The sequence below is a fragment of the Lemur catta genome, chromosome 1 (assembly GCF_020740605.2).
Source record: "Lemur catta isolate mLemCat1 chromosome 1, mLemCat1.pri, whole genome shotgun sequence".
Taxonomy (NCBI): Eukaryota; Metazoa; Chordata; class Mammalia; order Primates; family Lemuridae; genus Lemur; species Lemur catta.
In genome coordinates, this window is record NC_059128.1 from 165,047,643 (window position 1) to 165,070,178 (window position 22,536).

The window sequence follows — 22,536 nt, forward strand, 5'->3', positions numbered from 1 at the left end:
GGAGAGGGCCCAGGCCCTGCACACCCTGGGTCCTGGCTCTACCAGTGTGGGGGCAGTAGACACCAAGCAGAGGCCACCCAACTGGCCTCCGATCAGTCTGACCCAGCACCGCCAGGAAGTCTCAAGTCGTCCAACATCCTGGCCTCCCCCGTACGTGGGGGGATTCTTCAAGGCACATGCTTCTCCTGGTTATCGCTCGCTCTGATTTCCTGCTTCTGCTGATTTCTGGACCCCATTTGTCTCTTGTGCCTGCTCCCTTCTTTCTGCCTTGCTTCCACCCAAACATTGACTCTAGTCTCTTTTTCAGCTTTCCCCAAATACCCATCACGCTCATGTGAAGACTTTGCTACTGAATCTTTGGACTCGACCATAGTTCTGGGGTTGGGGGGCCTGTAGGCCAGCACAGCAGGTGAGTTAATACCAGATATCAGGGATCCCTGTTTTAGAAGGCCCTTGCTGCTTCTCCCACCTGCACCTTGCTACTTACTCTCTTCTCTTCTGGGCTCCTACTTCCCTGCCGTCTTGCTTGGCCTCTACTCAGCTTCTCTCTGGGTCCAACCCTTTACTTTCTCATTCTTCAGTCACATTTCTAGTTTGATTCAGGGCATGAGTTGAGGGTTATCTTTCCATAGTAAAAAAACAAAAATTACAGATATAAATGTACATAAGTAATTACCATTGTATCTATTCTCCCTGAGGTCCTCCATTGCCTAATATTAAACTAATTATTATTTTAGTTCCTGCTACTCCAGTAAGGGTTTCATGGTGGGGAAAGAGCCACAAGACAGAGGCTGTGCAGCAAAGTAGTTAAGCCTTTGGCTTTTGGACACAGAAAAACCCAGATTTGAATCTTGGCTCCACTACTTACTTGCTATGTGACCTTGGGCAAATTACTTAACTTCTCTGAGCCTCTATTTCCTCACCTATAAAATGGAGCTATCAATGACAACCACCTTATAGGGTTTTTATGAAGATTAAATGAGAAAATACACATAAATATTGGTATTTGCTGCTTCATAAACATTCGATATATAGCCCTTTTATGTGGGTCACCGTATCAAGCAGAGAAGACAATGAAGTTTTGCCGTAGGAATAGTTATAAAAATATTATTAGCACATACAATTGTATATGCCAGGCACTTCACATGTATTAGCACATTTTAATTCGCATAACAACTCTTTAAAGGAGAGAATATTACCTCTTTCACATGTGTGAAGACTCAAGTCATTGACTCAAGGTCACACAGCTGGGAAGCGCGAGGATTCAAACCAGGTCTGCCAGCATCCATGCTCTGTGGCGTATCTCCGCTTCCTTCTTCCACACAGACTGTTAGAGCCAGATCTACCTGGCAGGTACAGCCCATAGCTTGTATCTCAGGTTGGGTCTCCTGAAGCAGAGGCTGAGATGGGGTTCAATGCACAGGATACTTATTGGAGATCAATACCTGTAGAAGAGAGGGGGAGCCTCTCACCCATTGCTATGAATCCCCACTTAGCCTTGTATTTGGAGTTGAGCCTGATCTCTCTCCGCTATTGCAACAGTCTGGAATAAAGTGTTCCTTACTGTTCTAACAAGCATTAGGATAATTACTTTCTTTAACAGCTCCTGGCCTCCATCTTCAAAGTTCCATCAGGTTTTACTAAAGCTCTACTTATTACATCCATGTTTCAGAAAGGACACAGAGGAAGAAATATGGCGTGCCCCCACTGATTAAGTCCCCTTTAAAGGAACCTCTCAAAAACACCACCAGAAAGTGTAGTAAATTACTAATTAATTACTACACTTTTATGACCATTGCCAGTTGCAAAGGAAGCTAGGAGATGCAGTCTTCTTGGCTGTATGCTTTCCACCTCAAATAGAATCTGGATGCTGTTAGTGAGAAAGAAGGAGAGAACAGACGTAGGGGAGGCTGCCAGTGGTCTTGGGCACAGAGAACAAAAATTAAAACCTACCTTTGCTGCCCTCATTGACCTGCATGCGGACATGCCCATGCACTTAGTCTGTTTACATTATCGTATGCCAAAGTCTTCTAAATATTAGCTTTAAATGGGAAAAAATGCTCCGTACTCATGAAAATACTTCTTAAAGTGATGGTATGCATTATTAAAGGATGTTCTAATGATATTTCTTTATAAGCCATTAAATAGTCTCTCTTTTCTTTTGCTTGTCTAATTATTTTAAAAGGTGGTACAATTCCGAATCAACAGAATGGGTTCTGGAATCTGACTGCTTAGGTTTGAATCCAACTCTATCACCAACAACTTTGTAACCAGGGTAAATTGCTTAACCTCAGAGCCACAGTTTCCTCATTTGTACAGTGGGGAAATAACAGGGTCTTTTGCATCAGGTTGTCATTGGATTAAATTAGATACTCCACATAAACATGGTCTGGCACATAATGAATGTTATAGAGGGAAAGTAACTTATTAAGGAACTAATTCTTATTTTCTCTATAAAGCAGCCAGAATCTAGTGTTCAAACATTTGTATGTCCTGTTTCCAATAGCATTTCCACTAACCATTTCTAATAGTATTTATAAGAAGTCATATGTGTATGTTTATGACACAAACCAAATAACATCTATTTTCTTTAATTCTGCATTTGTTGCAAATAACACTGTCTGAAGCAAAATGATATCAGATGAATTCAGATAGTCTATACTTTTGTATTTGGAAATCATGAACAAAGAACAAAGCATAAATCTGTTGTTTATTCTCTGTTACATACCCATTGCTGGTGGATATATAGATTGGAGGCATATAACCTTCATAAAAAAAAATTTTGTATTCTCACCTGTGAGCTTTATAATTCCCTGAACTGCATATAATCTATTCTGTGAACAAATTGCCATGTCAGCATGACAATAAATATGGTTTGTAATTTCTTAAGTAATAATTTAGTAATTAATTAATAATTTGCTTAGCAAATTATTTAATAATTATTTAGTAATTATTTTTATAGCTATTTCATAGTGATATTAAAAGTTCAATAATGTTACATTTAACTTCCTAAAATAAACAAAACCAAACCAGATACTTTACGTACATGATCTTATTAACCCTGACAAAAAGTGGAGGGAGAAGGTGTCAGTCGCACCGTGATAATGCTGACACAGAGGCTCAGAAAGGTCAAGTCACTTGCCCAAGATCTCACAGCTGGCAAGCAGCAGAATTAGGATTTGAAACCAGGTCAATCTTACGGTAAAATCCACGTTCCATCCATGGGTGCACACAATTTCTGACTTCATCCAGTCTTTGTCTTGCTTTCCTCACCCTCATTCCACCTTTGTGGCTTCTTCCTCAACCCTCTTGAAGATGCCTTTGATTTTACTTTTAACACATGGTAAATATGAAGAATACATTTCTAAGTGAAAGAAAGTAAAAAATGCAGGACTCCTTTTCTTATTCTCTCCCCCCACCACATACACACACACACACACACACACACACACACACACACACACACACACACACAGACAATTGTCATTGTCATGGGTGAGTTTTTCTCTTTATGCTTTTGTATATTTAGCAAATTGTACATCAAAAAAAACCCAGTGAAATGTTTTTAATAAAAAATGCAGTCAATTCTTGTTATGTACAGTAGTTATATTCTAGAAAGTTGCCTGGAACACTGAATTAGGGAACTCTGAACGATTAATCCCGGGGGCTATATAAGGGTAGGTTCCTGGTCTTCTGGTCACAACATTTTTGTCAACTAGTCAATACATAATTTTGCTTTATGTGTGTTTCTGTTTAAAGAAACCTCATGTAATACATTGTTGATTTGTTAACATTTAACTCATGGCCAGCACTGTAACTCATGCCTGAACAAAACTCATCTGACACACATTTTTGCCATAAGGCACGTCACAGCCTCCTTGTGTGCTAAACAGCACTTCAGCCCTGTGCCTGGAGACCAGTTTAAACATTGATATAAGCAAAAAGCACAAAGATGTGGAAAATGTGGCACTAAACAGACTGCAAAAATGACAGTTGTTTACAGTATGAGAGCTGAAACAAGGAAGCAGAGCATCCCCTTGTTTGATCTCACGGATTTGTCTGGGGTGTGTGCATCAGGTGGCTCAAATTTTTTGCTGCCCTGCACATGTCAGCGAATGACCTCAAAAGCATATGAGTATTGATTTGGGGGTTACAAAGAAAGTTTAATGAGTAGACAAATTCACAAATAACAGAATCCATGAATAATGAGCTTCACCTGTATAAGGTCTGAACTTTCACCTTTGCCACTTTGATTTGGAATCACTAATCAGCACCATTTATCCAAATAGGGCTTAGTTTTGTTTCCACAGACTATACCAATGTTCAGTCCTTTTCTCCTCATTCCTTTGCCTATAACATCTCTGCCTTGACTGTAGGTTGGAAAAGGGCTATGAAGTGGTGAACTAGGAGCATGGAAAATTAGAGATCAGCTCTCCCAGATGGAGTAGGAACACCGTGGGTAGAGAATACTGGGAATCAGACTTTTATTTTTGTTCTTCATAAGGAACTGTATATTAATCATATTTCCTGTAGGTTAAACAACTATATAGGCATAAGAAAAATACCCAAGATACATCATTAAGAGAAAAGGGAATACACAGAATTTATCCATTCATCTATCCATCCAATTAACTCATTGCAAACATATTTATTTGTGGTGCCAGGCACTCATCTATGTACTGGGTACAATTTGGGCGAGGCACAAGACCAGGTTCTTCATGGAGCTAATGGGAAGAGACATTCAATATACAGGGAAGCAATAATGAAACCCATAAGTTCAGATAGTGATAAAGGCTATGATGAGAATAAAAGTGAAGTGATAGACAGCCTCAAGGGAGGGGCCCTTTTGTATTAGGTAGTTCGGCCTGAGCTCTCTGCAGAGACAGCATTTGAAATTATAGTCCTGTCTGATTGTAGCTTTCTACAACCAAGGAAAAGTGGTGTGGAAAAAAGACTCTAAACCCCTATCAGTGGGTGCATTAGAGCAATGGGTATACGATTTTTTCCCCTTTTATTTTGTTTTATAAATTTTCTGTAATATGCTTATATATCTTAATTATGAACGATAACTTTATTTAAAAGAATTATTGGATTAAGGGACCTGAGACTCCTCTGGGGCATGGCATGGCTCTTACACTCTGGGAGTTTTGTTTGTTTTGTTTTTTCCATTCACACTAGCCTGGGGAAGGGGTAGATCTCAGAGGCTAAAAACGTTTTCATTCAGTTGAAAGTTTTGATTGCTGGTACCTGTCGGACAGCACTGAGTTGGATGAGCTCAGTGATCATTTCAGAAAAGTAAAGGGCTTTCTGCAAAAGGTTTCACTCCCCGGTGCTTCTAGCCACTTCTAAATAAACATCCCTCAGTAGTGTCAACTTCCCTGGCCCTTCTCTGCTATCAGCCCCAGGCTGTTAATGTTTGCCTAACTGAATACTGGAAGTTTGCATAGACCATGACATTTCAGGAAAGATCACCCACTCTGAAGGCATCCCCTAAAAACTTCTCCTACTCCAAAAGTGGTTTTTTTCCCCCAGACTATTACACGGGTACAAATGCTTTGGTTACATGGATTGTCTTTGTACAGCTTGAGACAAGTTATAAATGTGCCGATCACCCAGATAGTGTACATTGTACCCATTAGGTATGGTTTCACCCATCCCTTTCTCCCCTCTCCCACCTGCTGGATTTCTGTTGAGTTTTACTTCCATCTGTGTTCATGAGTGCTGTTCAATTAGTTCCAATTTAATAGTCAGTGCACGTGGTGTTTGTTTTTCTATTCTTGCCATACTTCACTAAAGAGGATGGTCTCCAGTTCCATCAATATTGTTACAAAAGGAATTAACAGATTTTTTTATGGTTCAGAACTCCATGGTATATACATACCACATTTTATTAATCCACTCATGAATTGATGGGCACTTGGGTTGTTTCCACATATTTGCAATTGTGAATTGTGCTGCAATAAACATTTGAGTGTGGGTGTCTTTTTGATAAAATGACTTTTTTCCTTTGAGTAAATACCCAGTAGTGAAATTGCTGGATCAAATGGTAGGTAGGTCTACTTGTAATTCTTTGAGGAATCTACATACTATTTTCCATAGAGGTTGTACTAGTTTGCAGTCCCACCAACAGTGTATAAGAGTTTCTCTCTTTCCATATCCACACCAGCAACTATTGTTTTGGGACTTTTTGATAAAAGCCATTCTCACTGGGGTTAGGTGATATCTCGATGTGGTTTCAATTTGTATTTCCCTGATGATTAGTGACATTGAGCATTTTTGATATGTTTATTGGCCATTAGTCTATCTTCTTTTGAAAAGCTTCTGTTCATGTCTTTTGCCCACTTTTTAATGGGGTTGTTTGATGTTTTCTTTTGCTTTAGATCTTTGTAGATTCTGGTTATTAGCCCTTTATCAGATATATAGCATGTCAATATTTTCTCCCAATCTGTAGGTTGTCTATTCACTCTGTTGGTTGTTTCTTTGGCTGTGCAGGAGCTTTTAATTTAATCAAGTCCCATTTATTTTTGTTATTACTGTGATTGCCATTGGGGTCTTCTTCATAAATTCTTTGCCTATGTCTATATCTAGAAGAGTTTTTCCAGCATTTTCTTCTAGAATTCTAATGGTTTCATGTCTTAGGTTTAAGTCTGGCAGCTACCAGAATTTCATAGCTTGTGGCTTCATCACTCTAATCTCTGTCTCCATTGCCTTTTCCTCTTCTGTTAGCTCTTGCTCTGCCTCCCTCATAGAAGGATACATGTGATTGCATTTAGGAACGACCCAGATAATTCAGGATAATCTCCCTGCCTCAAGATCCTTAACTTAATCACAACTGCAAAATCCTTTTTTTTCCATATAAGATAACATTTATGGTTTTCAGGAATTAGGACATGTATATCTTTTGGGGGGGCATTATCCAGCCTACTTTATTTCCCAAGGAAGAGTGTTGTCTACTGCTATGTGACAACACTAGCACTAGATGCTCTTAGACTTTGACTTCAGCACACAGGCTCCTTTGTTAACATTAAAGACGAATTTGGGAGAGAGGCAGGTGATTGGGGGGCTTAAAAGAAAGCATCTCTTGGGAGAAGACTCTAGAATGCCTCAAAATAGGAGAAACAGGAGATGTGCTCAGTCATAAAAGAGATGGGAGCAGAGGACAGGATAAATGATGAGGAAGAGGATTTACGGGTCACGGAGTGAGAAGATTCCATGCCATCTAGTGATCTGGGGTAATAATGATTGTGGAATATCCAGCGATGTGGCCACTACGGGATTCTCTATCCCTGCATGCAAAGCTAGCTGGCATTGCTTTTGTGTTAAATAAATTCCTTTTGAAAATATTGTAAAAGGGCTTATAAATGAGATGACTCATATTTGAGTGGTGGGGAGTAAAGGATCATGTCCTAAAAAAAAATTATTACTTTCTATTCCAGGGACACTTAAATGCCACTTTCTTCCATTGGAAGCCAGTGCTTCCTAAGATGACACCTCCCACTGCTCACTTTTCTTAGTTTCTCGTTTTCTCCCTAAGACCCTCAGTTCCATCTCAAACTCTTCTTCCCTTCCCTGGATTTTAACACTATTCAACACCGCCACCAGGAACACACCCTGTATCACCTCTCCCACGAACCTCATGACATGTGTGAACAGTGTGCCGGTGCCCACATTTACGGACTCAAAGCGGTGTGATTTTCCTCAGAAATGTTCATATGCTGAGGCCAGGCCTGGAGAAGGTGAAAAGCCAGACTTTACTGTCAGTAAGATCAATGCATCATAGAGAAGGCAGATGAGCTAGAACAGAAAACAGTGGTCACAGAAGGGTGTGTATGAAATTAGGGATTTGGAGTTCTATTCAACAATTTTATCTTGAGTGGCCACTATGTGCCAAGAGAACTCAGTGATTGGGCACCTTAATAAATCTTGTCCAGGAGGGAAGAATAGACCAAGGCTGAAGCTGGAAAGGGCAAAGAAGCAACAGTCACTTATATTAGCTAGGATAGGGGGATGTTTGGTCATTTTTGTGGTTTGGACAATGTTCATGTTTTGTCTGGGCTCAGACATGATTACAGAGTGGTCTTGTTTTTGTCTTGGTCCATCAGGGTCACAGAGTGGCCTTCTCTGATGTTCTGTGAAAGTGTCTTCAACAGGAGAACACAAAGGCACAGCAGATAGTGTCAGATTAGCTTCTAGGTATTAAGGGCTGCTTTTCTCTTTTTTATCCCACAAAACCGACCAAGCATTAAGAGAAAGAAAATTACAGTTTTAAACAAACTCGTTTGCCAGTCTGACATTCAGGAGAATCAAAAAAGGCAGGGTTAACAAATCCCCCAAGCTCCCAACAGCAGACATACTTTTGAAGACAAATTAAAATTTCATGTTAAAACCATTTGAATGCAAGAGCAATGAAAACATTTGAGTTTCACTTGTTATAGGTAGTCTGGAGACACATAGTTCCAGAATCTGACCTACTTTAAAACTGTAATAATCTTTGGGGGGATTATCTCATGGATGCTAAATAATTTACTTTTATATTCCATCATAGTTGCTATGATTTTTTAAAAAATAACAACATGCTTTCTATTTTTATGACCTTGAATATATTGTTTTTCTTCTTCTCTCCCATCCCCCAATTCCTACTATTTTAGCAAACAAATGCCTCTGGAAACAATATATGATTTCCCAAATCATACTTTTCAGGAGAGAAATCAAATAATACAATGTTAATGCTGGAGGGAGGATCTCAGGGTCCCAGCCATCATCAAGCTTGGTGATCAATAAAGAGCTGATCCTAGGTTTCTCCCTGCTTTAGTTGGACAGCCTGATACTTCCCTCTCAATCCTTCCCTAGAAAGCAAACTCTGGGAGGGCAGAGACATTTTCTGTGGTTTACTGCTAGATTCCCAGTACCTAGCATAGTGCTGGATAAATTATAGGTGCTTAACAAATGAATAAATAAGTATTTTTAGATAAATAGAGAAACAAAGCGCATTTCTAGAAAGTCAGTGTTTCGGAGCTGTGAGGCACTTTAGACCCAGTTATTCAAAATATGGACCAGCAGCATCTGCATAACCTAGGAGCTTGTTAGAAAAACAGAAATCTCAGGCTCCACCCAGAATCAGAGTCTGCATTTTAACAAGATCCTCAAGTGATCAATAGGTATGTTAAAGCGAGAAGTGCTGCTACAGACATCATATTTGTTTCTCAATCCTGGCTGCCTATCACTGTGGGGAGCTTTTAAATATGTGAATACTCACTCAGGCCCCGTGTCTAGAGAATCTGATGTGCAGCCCAGATTGCGGACCACTGATGACAGCCCAAAATCCTGTGTGACTTAAGTGAGTTATTTAACCTCTCTATGCCTCAGTTTTCTTATCTGTTAAATGGTGCTGTCAATGTCCTCTGGCCAGAGGCCATCAGGAATCCCCTGTAATTAAACAAAGTTCGTACAGTGACATGCTGCAGTGAGGGAAATAGAACACCACGAGAGGCCACGAGGCATTTCAAAAAGTGTTTTAGGAAACAGTTGTTACAGGATTTGAACTTGTGTTAGATGATTTGGGGAAGAATTCAAAGAAATGTGGTTTTGCTCTGGATTGGGTGCTATCCGCAAGTGGGAACAATTTTATTACACCTTAATTTTTATCTAGGAGGTGAGAGGAATAAATAGGACAAAAGTTGTAGTTGGTAAAGAAGAAGTAATCACTCATACTAGGTAGGAGAGTGGGATGTTTGATCATTTTTGTGGTTTGGATTGTGTTCTTGTTTTGTCTGTGCTCAGACACAATTTCTGAGTGGTCTTGTTCTTGCCTTACTCCACCATGGTCACAGAGTAGCCTGGTCTGCTGTTGGTGTGCATGAAATTGTTTATCAAACATGTACTAAATGTAAAAATTATTAATAAAGTATTTTATGTTCTTTTTTAGTACTAAGTCAGACGCCAGTGTGTATTTTATGCTTATACCACATCTTAATTCAGACTAGCCACATTTCAAATGTGCAAGAGTCACATGTGGCTAGTAGCTACCACATTGGAAAGTACGGCCATAGACAATTATTTTGAAGATTAAATTAAGTAATGGTTAAAGTAATTACCCCTTTAATAAAAGTTCAATAAATCTTTGCTACTATTACTGTCATTTATGCAATAAAGGTAGAAATGATGGATAGGAGCCTGGTCTAGGGGAGTACTGGAGTGAATCTTACAGAAGAGAGTCAAATATTAATTAATGCCTAGAAGAGTCCAGTGGGAGTTTTGTGCTTCCAGGAAGTTATGGCTCTGTAAGTTTCCACTAGATTAAACTTGTTAATTGTGTTGCTCAAATCTTCCATGTCCTTCCTGATTTTTGTCTGCATCTTCTATCTGTCTGTTTTAACATACCTGATAGAAATGTTAAAATTTGGTGACAGAATGAGACTTCATCTTAAAAAAAAAAAAAAGAAATGTTAAAACTTTCCTACTATACTTACGGATTCATGATTTTTCCCATGTAATTGTTTTAGTACATACTTTATATATTTTAAAGTTAAATTGTTAGGTGCATACCATTTCATAATATTTGTATCTTCCTGGTGGAGTATCTATCTTTGTCCTTACTAATAGTTTTTGCCTTACTACAACCAGCTTTCTTTTGGCAATATTGTCTTAGTGTATATATATATTTTTCATTTCAAAAGATTTTAAACCTTTGTGGTTTTAAAAGAACTCTAATCTCCTGACCTCTTTTATAGGTAAATTTAATTGATTCACATTTATTGTGATTTGCATGACTTTCTTAGTACTATTTTTTGCTTTATTAATTCTCCTTTAATCATCTAATTCATCAAATATTAAATTTCTCATTTCTAGCATTTTAAATTAATTTTTTTTCATAGCAATCCATTCTTGTTTCCTTTATGCCTGTTTTTATTTTGTAATTTCTTGCCATGTTGAATGGAATTTATAGTTTTAGTTACCTCTTTGAGCATCTGTCTTAGTCCATTCCTGCCACTATAACAAAATATCTAAGACTGGTAAATTTATAAAGAACAGAATTTATTTTCTCACAGTTCTGGAGGCTGTAAAGTCCAAGATCAAGGCACTGGCAGATTTGGTGTCTGGTCAGGGCTGCTCTCTGCTTCCAAGGTAGCACTTCTTGCTGCACTCTACATGGCAGAAAGGACAAAGAGTTCCCTTGCACCTCTTTCTATAAGGATGATGATCTCATTTATGAAGGCTCTGCCCTCATCATTTAATCACCTCCTAAAGCCCCACTTCTTAATACTATGACATTGGCAATTAAGTTTTGACATATGAATTTTGGGGGGACACATTCACACCACAGCAGCATCCTACATGCATTAAGATCTTTGTCGGGCCGGGCGAGGTGGCTCACGCCTGTAATCCTAGCACTCCGGGAGGCCGAGGCGGGTGGATCCTTTGAGCTCAGGAGTTCGAGACCAGCCTGAGCAACAGTGAGACCCCGTCTCTACTAAAAATAGAAAGAAATTATATGGACAACTAAAAAAATATATATAGAAAAAAAATTAGCCGGGCATGGTGGCGCATGCCTGTAGTCCCAGCTACTCGGGAGGCTGAGGCAGGAGGATTGCTTAAACCCAGGAGTTTGAGGTTGCTGTGAGCTAGGCTGATGCCATGGCACTCTAGCCTGGGCAACAGAGTGACATTCTGTCTCAAAAAAAAAAAAAAGATCTTTGGTGACCTGTTGTATTAATATAACTTTAATTTCAGATGGAGGACATTTATTCTGATTGTTGATTGTATTGGCTTTTTCTTAGTATTTGATTTCTTCTTGTGTTTTAAAATCTTGGTTTTGAATGGGAGATATTTTCTTTATTTACACTTAAAAATGCATTTTCTTTTTGTCTTTTTACTGCAATGCTGATTTGTCCTCATCTGATATTTTTATAGTTGTTTCTACCTGGCTCCTGCACTCTCAGTCCAGAATGGCCTCAAAAGATTCTGAACTCTGGTGATAGTGAAGGTTTTGCAAATCTTGTTACCGAGCCAGTGGAAACTTCGTTTGTTTCTTGGTCATAAAATTTAGACTGTGATCTCCCACATCCCAAGCCAGCAAATGCCATGGGTGATGGGAGAAGAGGTGAGAAGTGGAGAACTTAAGGGACACAGTGCACTCTTTTCTTTTGGATACATGGGAGAAACTGCCTCCCAGAAAATTTGTCTATGTCACGTCTACAGGTGTGGCACAGAGGAAGGAGACTCATATCTCCCCACAGGTGAAGAAAGGGCTTATTCAGTGGCATTCACCTGAATGGTTAGGAAACTTGGGTGACTTGGGAATGCAGAGGCAACCTTCAGTTCTTGTTCTAGATCAGCCACGCACTAGATACTTGATTTAGAAAAGTTACATAATCGCTGAGTCTCAATGTGCTCCCTATAAAGCAGAGGTAACAACTACCTGGCAGGGTGGTTGAGAATTAAATCAGCGACTAGGTGCAAAACGTCTGACAGTGAGTGTTCAATAAAAGCCGTGTAGTTTTGACTCTTAACCTTCAAGTCCTAAGGGAAAGGGGCCCTAATGAGGCCTGGGGTGCGGGGAGGATTCATTGATTAATAAGTCAACTGTTAGGAATCTGCTGGTGCAACTTCACCCTATACCCGAGATTATCCACCTCCACAACAGCTTCTCTGGGGTTGTACAAAAGCACTCAGCCATGAAAAGAAAATAACAGCCTTGATCTATCCTAGTTTGCAAAAAAAAAGAAACTAAGTTAATGGATAAGATTTTCCTCATTTTACATTTTTTTCCTCTCAGCAATTTTTTCCTAAACCTTTGATACTTGCTGCAGGTGCAGGGCATGTAAAATAAATAAAAGAGCAAATATTGAGAACAACACTAACTTTGAAAGCTTCAGACAAGCTAAGATTGACAGACTGTTTCATTTGTGATTGTACTGTTGATTCGATACACTGAAGTAACACATTTCTAAAGCAACCCAAAACAATTCAATACAGATTTGTGAGACTAAATAACAGCTCATAATAGAGGAAACCAAATGTCAATATTGTATAGTGTTCTTCAAAGAAAATCATGATTCCCAGGTTGCTCTGTAGAGGGATACAGGAGAGTCCAGTGCCCCAATTTTAGCACAGGCTCTGCCAGCCACTTGTTTAGTGAAACCCTAAATAAGTCCTAGACTTCTCATTCTGCTTGTTTTCTCAACTGTAACACAGGGTTGATGATCTCTAACATTTGTATGCTTTTACAAGATGCTAAGCATTTTTCCCAAGAAAGTACTCTCACGTGAACATAAAAATACCTCAAAATATAAAGTACTACACACACATAAAGTACTATATACACACTATTATTATATTTTTATAGAATTTTCTCCAGTTTGAATTGCTTTAGTGAGATTCCCAATTAACTGGCCTAAGTTCCACAAATGACCTGCCTATCTACAATCACGTTGTTGTAGGCCAGTAGTTCTTGGCTATACATCGGAAGCTTTAAAAACCACTGATGTCTGGGTCCCCTCCCCTTCCTGCCCCGAGATTCCAATACTGAACTAGGGTTTTAAAGCTCCCTGTGAGGTTCCAACATGCAGCCAGGGTGCAGAACCATTATGTTAGGTGAAGATAAGACTCACCTTTGTGAACTACTATGGGGATGACCTGTGCTGACATGCTCCCTTCTTGTGTCCTCGTGTTTGGGTGGACCTTACCATAGACACTTATGTCAACCACGTGTGGGCCACAGAGCCTTGGGCCTCTCTCTTTTGTGGTTACGTGGTGTCTAAAAATGGGCTTTGGATCATTAAATCACAATCCTTTTCCTGTGGCAGGTGTCCTCATTGGTTACTGGCTAGGGAAATGAACCATGCAAAGCAAGAAGATACTGCCTGCGCTAATTTTATAAGTAGAAAAAGTCTAGAGTTTTTACATAACAGATCTTTTCCTTATGTATTTTCTTTTTATCAGTACTTTTTTCTTTACCTACTCTCTCAGTTTTGACTCATGCTTTCTTAAATATCCATTTCCTCTGTGGATACTGTCACCTCTGTTCTGTCATCGACGATATTTTAGCAATGGACTGGCTGTTATTAGCAACCTGTCAAGCTTTCTCTGAGGAGGGGGAGATAAGCACACGAGTACTCCGCGAGATAAGGCGTCAGATTCAATGCTTCTGCAGTTAGCAGGATAAAACGGACAGTCAGCCAACAGCTCTGATGCCATCCGTGCTTCATCATTTAAACACACCACTATTTTAGATAAGGAAATTTATGCTGGATGCTCAAGAAAGCCATTTATTATTATTCACTCTGACACAGGCCCATTAATACAGTCATCCATGGGTCTTCGTCAGGAATTTTGTGATAGAGTATTTAGATAGTTCCTTTCCAAATAAGGCAAATTCGGTGCAGTGTCAGAACTTAATGGATGTCTTATTCATTTTTGTTAAAACAACAAGCTTTCTAAATGCCCTAAAATATACTTAGTGCTCATATAAAGTCTGCTTTTGAAGAATCAAGATCACAATTGTCATTTTCACTCTCCCAGTCAAATGCCAAAAAGGAAGAATTATGCACCTCTCATGCCAAGAAGATTTTTTGGCCAGTTGAGTAAAAATTATTTATTTGCTTTTCTGGTGCTATGGATTGAATTCATTGAGATTGATTTGGCCCATCAAACTTGAACAGGCCACCTCACTAATCTAAAAAGAATAAAAACCAATGTGTGACATGAACTGCTGTAAGTTCTTTGTAAACACTATTTAAAAGCAGAAAAGCAAATGATGAAATTGAAGCTGGCAACCCTTCGCACTTAGGACTCTGGAGGAGACAGTGACACTTTAAATGTGTCCTCTCATTTCAGTGAATCCTAGGCAACTGCTGGAGGCAGAATCTGAATGACAGTCATCATCTGTCTAGTAAGGCATGCTTTGAGAGACCATTGTCATTTATGGAGCCAAGCTGGTAGATAAGGCATTACAGCAGAAATAGCAATAAAACTGGAAACTGAAGGAAAAATGTCTGTTGTTACAGTGAAGTCAACTTTATGGAAAATCTCTGAAAGCAGCAGAAACATTATCCATCATTAATCAAAAAAAATCTCAAGTGAAGAACTTCTTCCTATATAGAAACAGGTAGCCATGAAGTGACACATAATTATAAAGCTCCCTGGGATGTTTGCCCAGGGTGGCCTCACAGCATGGTGACCTACTTCTGTGTGCCTGTCTTCAAATACTCTCTTGGTTCAGCAGTTCAGTGAAACAGATATTATAATAGTAACATGCTCTACCTCATCACTAAAGCGCTCCACTATAAAACTATAAAAACATAATAAGCAGTACAAGTCCATTCACCCTGACATATTTCCTGCCAAAGTGGAAAGAACTGTCAAAGTGGTGACCTCTAGGCAAAACAGGCAGTAACGGGCATTTTTAGAGTCATGCACATCCTACCAAGGGAAAGGAATCAGCCATGGAAAACCAAACAAAGCAGAAAGACCCCATATTGCAGACTGGGAGACAATTTTGCAAGACTCAATGTCACAGGAAGCTGGCATTGTATTTCTACTCTGACAAGAATGAGGAGTGACACAAACATTTAAAGGTATTCACAGTAGAGTAGTATTCATCCCAGAGGTCCAAACAACAGATTTGGAATCAGCAATCTGAATGCTACTTTTCCCTCCTGTAAGTTTTCATTGTGTCACAGCTGACAGTATCTATGTGGGTAGTGACTTAGTGCATAGGTCTAGTTTTGCTGGAAATAGGAAAAGCTCTCTTTCTGACATATTCTTTCTCAAAGAAGGGTTCTTTTGATTAATAAGACAAACAAACTAAGCTACTGAATATAAAGCAAGTACTCTTTGCAGACTGGTGGAATTTCTCCTGCAATATCAGCAGCCCTAAGTACTGATTTAATTTGTGTGTGTTTGTGTCATAATACTCTTTCCCTAGAAAAAGGCAAACAGGCCATAGTTCTATTTGCATTTATTTCATCATATAATTGAGACATGGTCAGGTTTCATTTACAAATTTATCTTTGGAAATAAACTGTAAAAGTCATCCTCATATTCCACATCTTGTGAAAAATTGAAAAGCAGGTTTGAACCCCAGCATTAAAGACTGCAAGAGCACTACTATCGACTCTGAAATATCTATATATATTAATGTCAATATAATTTATATCCTTACACTTGCCAAATGTAAGAAATGCTTTCATTGATAGTTTAGTGTTTGCGATAGCTGGCATCATCCAGTTTCCCATGCCAGGGCCAACTATAGAGATAGGACTAATCAACACTAGCATTTCAGCTTTGGCTACCCTAGCAGGTAAGGTAAAGATCCCTGAAAGGGGCCGGGCGCGGTGGCTCACGCCTGTAATCCTAGCACTCTGGGAGGCCGAGGCGGGTGGATCGCTCAAGGTCAGGAGTTCGAGACCAGCCTGAGCGAGACCCCGTCTCTACTAAAAATAGAAATAAACTATCTGGACAACTAAAAATATATATAGAAAAAATTAGCCGGGCATGGTGGCACATGCCTGTAGTCCCAGCTACTCGGGAGGCTGAGGCAGTAGGATCGCTTAAGCCCAGGAGTTTGAGGTTGCTGTGAGCGAGGCTGACGCCACGGCACTCACTCTAGCCCGGGCAACAAAGTGACACTCTGTCTCAAAAAAAAAAAAAAAAAAAAAAAAAAAAAAAAAAAAAAGATCCCTGAAAGGAAAGCGGATGATCAGCACTTGGTGTAACTCTTAAAGTAGGTATCTCTTGACCAATTGGCCTTCCTGAGGCCTAAAGAATTATACAAGGTTCAGTATTTCCCTATGTTATTATTATTTTATCACTAATAGCTAATACCAAGTATGCTGGAACAAATATTCAATTTGAATGAAGTTTAGTTACAAAAATCTTCCCCATTTCAAGACAAAATCTAAAACAGTAAATCAAATTCAAGCTCAACAGGGCTCCACTGCTGAGAATTGAAATGCTTCCACATCTTTCCAGTAGTCAACACTGCTCAGGAGTAGGCTTCTGTATTGGTTGGGCTCCAGAGAGGTGAGCAGGCCAGATTTGGGACCATGTACCTTCTAGCCATAGTAGGCAGAGTTCCATTTTTGAGTCAAACATCTGAGGGCAGCTGCTGAGGCAAGCTGCTTGTGCTGTAGGCAGAAATAGTGACCCAAGTTTCTTAACAAATCACATGTGTTTTGCTTAGTGTTGGTCCAGGTAGACTCTGGCTTAAGTAATCCATAACTGGAGAGAAGGCTTTCTCCTTTTCCATCTGGCTCAGTAGGACACAATTCTGGCCATTTCTTCTGGGCCACCCAAAACGTTTGCAATAATAGGGCCCAGATCCTCTTCAATAGATGGGTAACTGTACAAGGTCCTGACGGTGGGGAATGGGTGGGGGATGGGGGCCAGGAGTAGACGCTTTGCTCCCTGTCTGGCTCTGGAAGACAGAGCTCACACTTGTGATCCCAAAAGGTGATCGGAAATTATCTCCTTAAACTTCAAAATAGAGCCACAGATCACTTGCTGACTCTAGTGACAGATGGGGTGAGTTTGAGACAGGTTCTCTAGTGAAGAAGGTTCCCTGCCTTCTTCAATACATCTTATGTCTGATCAGTTGCCTGCTGAACTGCTCCTTGCTCTCCTATTACTTGGCTACCTTCATATGCTATGATTCCTTTAAACTTTTACACAAATACATAATGCAGAAAAAAGACTTTTATGTTCTCCCAGCAATCACTCTTCATTTGTCTTGCAAGATAACAGTTTCTTCCTATCGCTTTATCAGCAAACTTGATGCATGTACAAGTTAATTAAAATCTTTTTACCAAATGTAGTGAATTAAAGAAGTAGAATTAAGATATATATTACAGGCATCCCTCAGTATTTGTAGGGGATACCAGGACCCCCACCGCCATCCCACAGATACTAAAATTCATGGATGCTCAAGTCCCTTACATAAAATAGGGTGGTATTTGCACATAACCTATGCACATCCTCCATATACGTCAAATCATCTGATTACTTAAAATGCCTAATATAATGTACATGCCACGTAAATAGTGGTTATACTGTATTGTCTAAGGAATAATGACAAGAAAAAAAAGTTTCAGCATGTTCGATTACAGATGTAACAATTTATTTTTTTTCCAAATAGTTTTTATCCACAGTTGGTTGAATCCATGGATACAGAACCCACGGATATGGAGGCTGGCTGTATTCTGAATTTCAAAGTCAAACAAGTATGGGCCTACCTTGGTTTAACTGTGCTCCACTTTATTGCACTTTGCAGATATTGCATTTTTTACAAGTTGAAGGTGGCAACCCTGTGTCAAGTAAGTCTACCAGTGCTATTTTTCCAACAGCATGTGCCACATTTTGGCAATTCTCGCACTATTTCAAACTTTTTCATTATTATTGTATCCATTATAGTGATCTGTGATCAATAATCTTTGATGTTGTAATAGTTCACTGAACTGAGTCCATATAAGATGGCAAACTTAATAGATAAATGTCGAATGTGTTCTGACTGCTCCACCAACCTGCCATTTCCATCTCTCTCTCTCTCCTCCAGCCTCCCTATTCCCTGAAACACAATATTGAAATGAGGCCAATTAATAACCCAACAGCTTCTAAATGCTCAAGTGAAAGAAAGAGTCACACATCCCTCACTAGAAACCAAAAGCTCTTGTTAGGAACCAGTGCAGCTGGTGATTTTAAGTTGAAGCCAATGCTCATTTACCATTCCAAAAATCCTAAGGCCCTTATAAATTATGCTAAATCTACTTTGCCTGTGCTCTGTAAGTGGAACAACAAAGCCTGGATAATTGCACATCTGTTAACAGCATGGATTATTGGATATTTTAAGCCTACTGTTGAAACCTACTGCTCAGAAAAAAAAAGATTCCTTTCCAAATATTATTGCTCATTGACAATGTACCTGGGTCAACCAAGAGCTCTGATGAGGATGTGCAAGGAGAATAATGTTTTAATGTCTGCTAATACAACATCCGTTCTGCAGCCTACCAATCAAGGTATAATTTTGACTTTCAAGTCAAAATTTAAGAAATACATTATGTAAGGCTATAGCTGCCATACATAGTGATTCTTCTGATGGATCTGGGTAAAGTAAATTGAAAACCTAGAAAGGATTCACCATTATAGATGTCATTAAGAACATTCGTGATTCATGAGAGGGAATATCAACAATAACAGGAATTTGGAAGAAGTTGATTCCAATCCTCATGGATGACTTTGAAGGGTTTAACACTTTAGTGGAGAAAGAAACTGTAGAAGTGGAGCCTGAAGATGTGATCGAATTGCTGCAATCTCATGATAAAACTTGAACAGATGAGGAGTTGCTTCTTATGGATGAGCAAAGAAAGTGGTTTCTTGAGATGGACTCTATTCCTGGTGAAGATGCTGTGAACATTGTTGAAATGACAACAAAGGATTCAGGATATTCCATAAACTTAGTTGATAAGGCAGTGACAGGGTTTGAAAGGACTGACTTCAACTTTAAAAAAAGTTCTGTTGTGGGTAAAATGCTGTCAAACAGCTACAGAGAAATCTTTTGTGAAAGGGACAGTCAATTAATGTAGCAAACTTCATTGTCTTATTTTAAGAAATTGCCGAAGCCATCCCAACCTTCAGAAACCACCACCCTCATCAGTCAGCAGCCATCAATATTGAAGCAAGACCTTCCACCAGTAAAGATTATGACTTGCTGAAGGCTCGGATGATCATTAGCATTTTTGGGCATAGTAGTTTTTAATTAAGGTATATACATTTTTTTTTAGACATAATGCTACTGCATATCTATACTATAGTATAGTATAAATATAACTTTTCTATTCACTAGGAAACTAAAAAAATTGTGATTCACTTTATTGTGATATTTGCTTTATTGTGGTGGTCTGGAACTGAATCTGCAATATTTTTAAAGTATAAGTTCCTAAGCATAGTATGAGGGCATACCTAACTAATGGGTACCATTTTAAGTGTTGGCTATTCTTGAATTTACACTTTCACATGAATTTTAGAATCAGTTTAAATAGTTCTACGGTAAGTCCTGTTGAGATTTTAAAAATATGATTGAATTGAATTCTTTACATTTTAAGCCTTTCCATTCTTGATGATATTGGTTCCCATTATTCAAGTTTCCTTCTATGTACTTCAGTAAAGGACATAAAACCCTAGCACATTTCTTGTTAGGCTTTTCCTAGGTAACTTTTTTTTTATTGCTATTACAAATGGTATACATTTTTCCCATAAAATATTGCTATTATATATTTATATATTAATCTTGTACTGTATTTGGTTACCTTTTAAACTCTTTTTATTGGTCCTGATAGCTTGTCAGTTGACTGTCTTTGATCTTCTAGGTAGATATTTCTTACAAATAATGAGATGTGTTCTCACTTTCCAATTTATCTCAGTATTCTTACTTGTTTTATTGAACTGGCCAAGACATCCAAAACCACTGTAAATATAAGTAACAGAGGATATTCTTGTTTGATCCCTGAAAAGAATTCTAGCATTTTACCCTGTATGTGATGATTGCTTGAGATAACCTAGTTTGATAAGTTATTTTTAACCAAACATGGTGCGGTGACTTTAAACACGCCTATTATTTTTACTGTTCAAAATTATAGTTTAGGACTTAGTACTACTTTCAAGCATATTCTACAGGGCATACAAATAAAATAGAAGGATTTCCCCTAAAGAACTCATGATTAAAGAGAAATACGTAACAGATCAATGTTACATGTTTTACTTTTGCACCCAGGAAGCTCAGAACCAAACTATCTGAATATAACAACTCTGCATATCCTAGCCTGCTCATCTATATTATGTTGGCACCATTCCCTCCCAACATAACACCTCTTCTATATAATTTATATCATCCTAGATTTTTTATTCTTACTTTACTATATTATTCAGTAGATTTCCTGCTAATTGCCATAAATCTTTAATGGAATTAAGATGAAGAATAAGTGAAAACTTTAAATAAGATGTAGCTACATTTAGATTTAAAGTGAAGAATGAGAAAAATATGATATGGCCAGGAAGGTACTGCTGGATCTTTTAATACAAATTCATTAGTCATAAGGAAATCATGTGGAGACCTAACATTATGATCAATAAACCTCTTGGGTGATATGAATTAAGAATCTGGTCTGGAGGAAAGCAAGTACTTAAAAGAGGTCTGCTTATACTTACATTAAGTTTAACTATTTGTCATGAGTAGCCACTAGTTTTATATCTACATCTTACAAATACATCTTAATTTCATATAATGAAGAGAAACCCAGAAACCATTAACATTTTGAGTAGTACTTGATGAAGTTTGTTGAACGTACAATCCCAGCCCATTATAAATCCTTTTTGAAAAGCATTAAGAAAAAATGATTATACCAATCTTGTATTTGAGTGATCAAATCGAAAAATAATTACTGCTCCAACAGAAGTGTAAACATGACCCGTAATTAATGATTTTCTTTCTTTCCTTTGTCAGGCCCTTAACATTTATGTTTCTGTAATTTAAATAAAAATCTCACTTACCTTCTCCCTTTAAGGCTCTAAAATGTACAAGAATAAACAAAAAAATGAATTTTAGCAAATGGTTTCTTTACTCAAATAGGTGGCACCATAGTAACCATATGGTTTTCTACTGTTTCACAACCACTCTTTCAACAAAGATTGACCAATCTTTAATAAAAGTTAAATTTATAAACATCTCAAGATAATTTGAGAAATATATAGTTAAAAATAATGAAGTCCACAAATTACAAATATTTTGCTAATTAATATGCAAACTGCCAATTTTAGCAAATCTAATCTACTTCACTTACACGTTTAATGAGGTAATTTTTTTAACGAAATTCAACTGGGCAATGAGTGATCTATGTCGTTGATAAAGATGACAAGTGTGGTACTGCTGTGACAAGGAAAGAATATAATCTCTGGTTATATTACTATTCTGGCTCATCAACGCTCACAGAATAAGTAAGGTTCTGCCAAGTCCAATGATGTTAGACAAACGTAATAGAAGGTGCACTAGGCTGCCACACATTTTCATCATACAAATCTTCTGGTAGTTCTTCTTCATCTCCATCGGGAAAATACGTAGGGAATGGTAGATTTTTACATAAATCCTTATATGCAGGCAGCTTAGAATCTTTGACCTGAGGGAAGAGGCAAAAATTTTACTTCAATAAGTGCTACCAGTTATTTAAAGGTAGCCTGTTTCATCTATTATTCATAATCAAAGAATATCTGCTCTGACATTTTCTAATGTGAATAATACAACTGTTACATATATAGAGTAAAAAGAACTCAGTCACTGCATTCCTTTTATTCCAAAAATCTGATTAATCTAATGACAGAAACTCAAGTTAATAAGCTGTCTTATAAGAATAAAATCGCCAATTATTACTTTACATTTTATCATAACTTATAAATCTCCAGAACTGCCCAATAGGATAAGTTACATTCTAAAATTACTATTCAAATATCATTTATATTCAGATTTACTTTTCAAATATAAAGACCTGACAT

General features: G+C 38.2%; 1 protein-coding gene across 2 annotated transcripts in view; it reads right to left on the minus strand.

Moving 5' to 3' along the window:
• Positions 1–21,216: 21,216 nt before the first annotated feature.
• Positions 21,217–22,536, minus strand: part of MRPL3 (mitochondrial ribosomal protein L3) — a 40,731-nt gene continuing 39,411 nt past the window's right edge. For both annotated transcript variants that reach the window (XM_045538703.1, XM_045538695.1), the window contains one exon: positions 21,217–22,163. In XM_045538703.1, the coding sequence (XP_045394659.1) occupies positions 22,011–22,163 (153 nt within the window). In that variant the 3' untranslated portion in view covers positions 21,217–22,010. The remainder of the gene's footprint in view (positions 22,164–22,536) is intronic.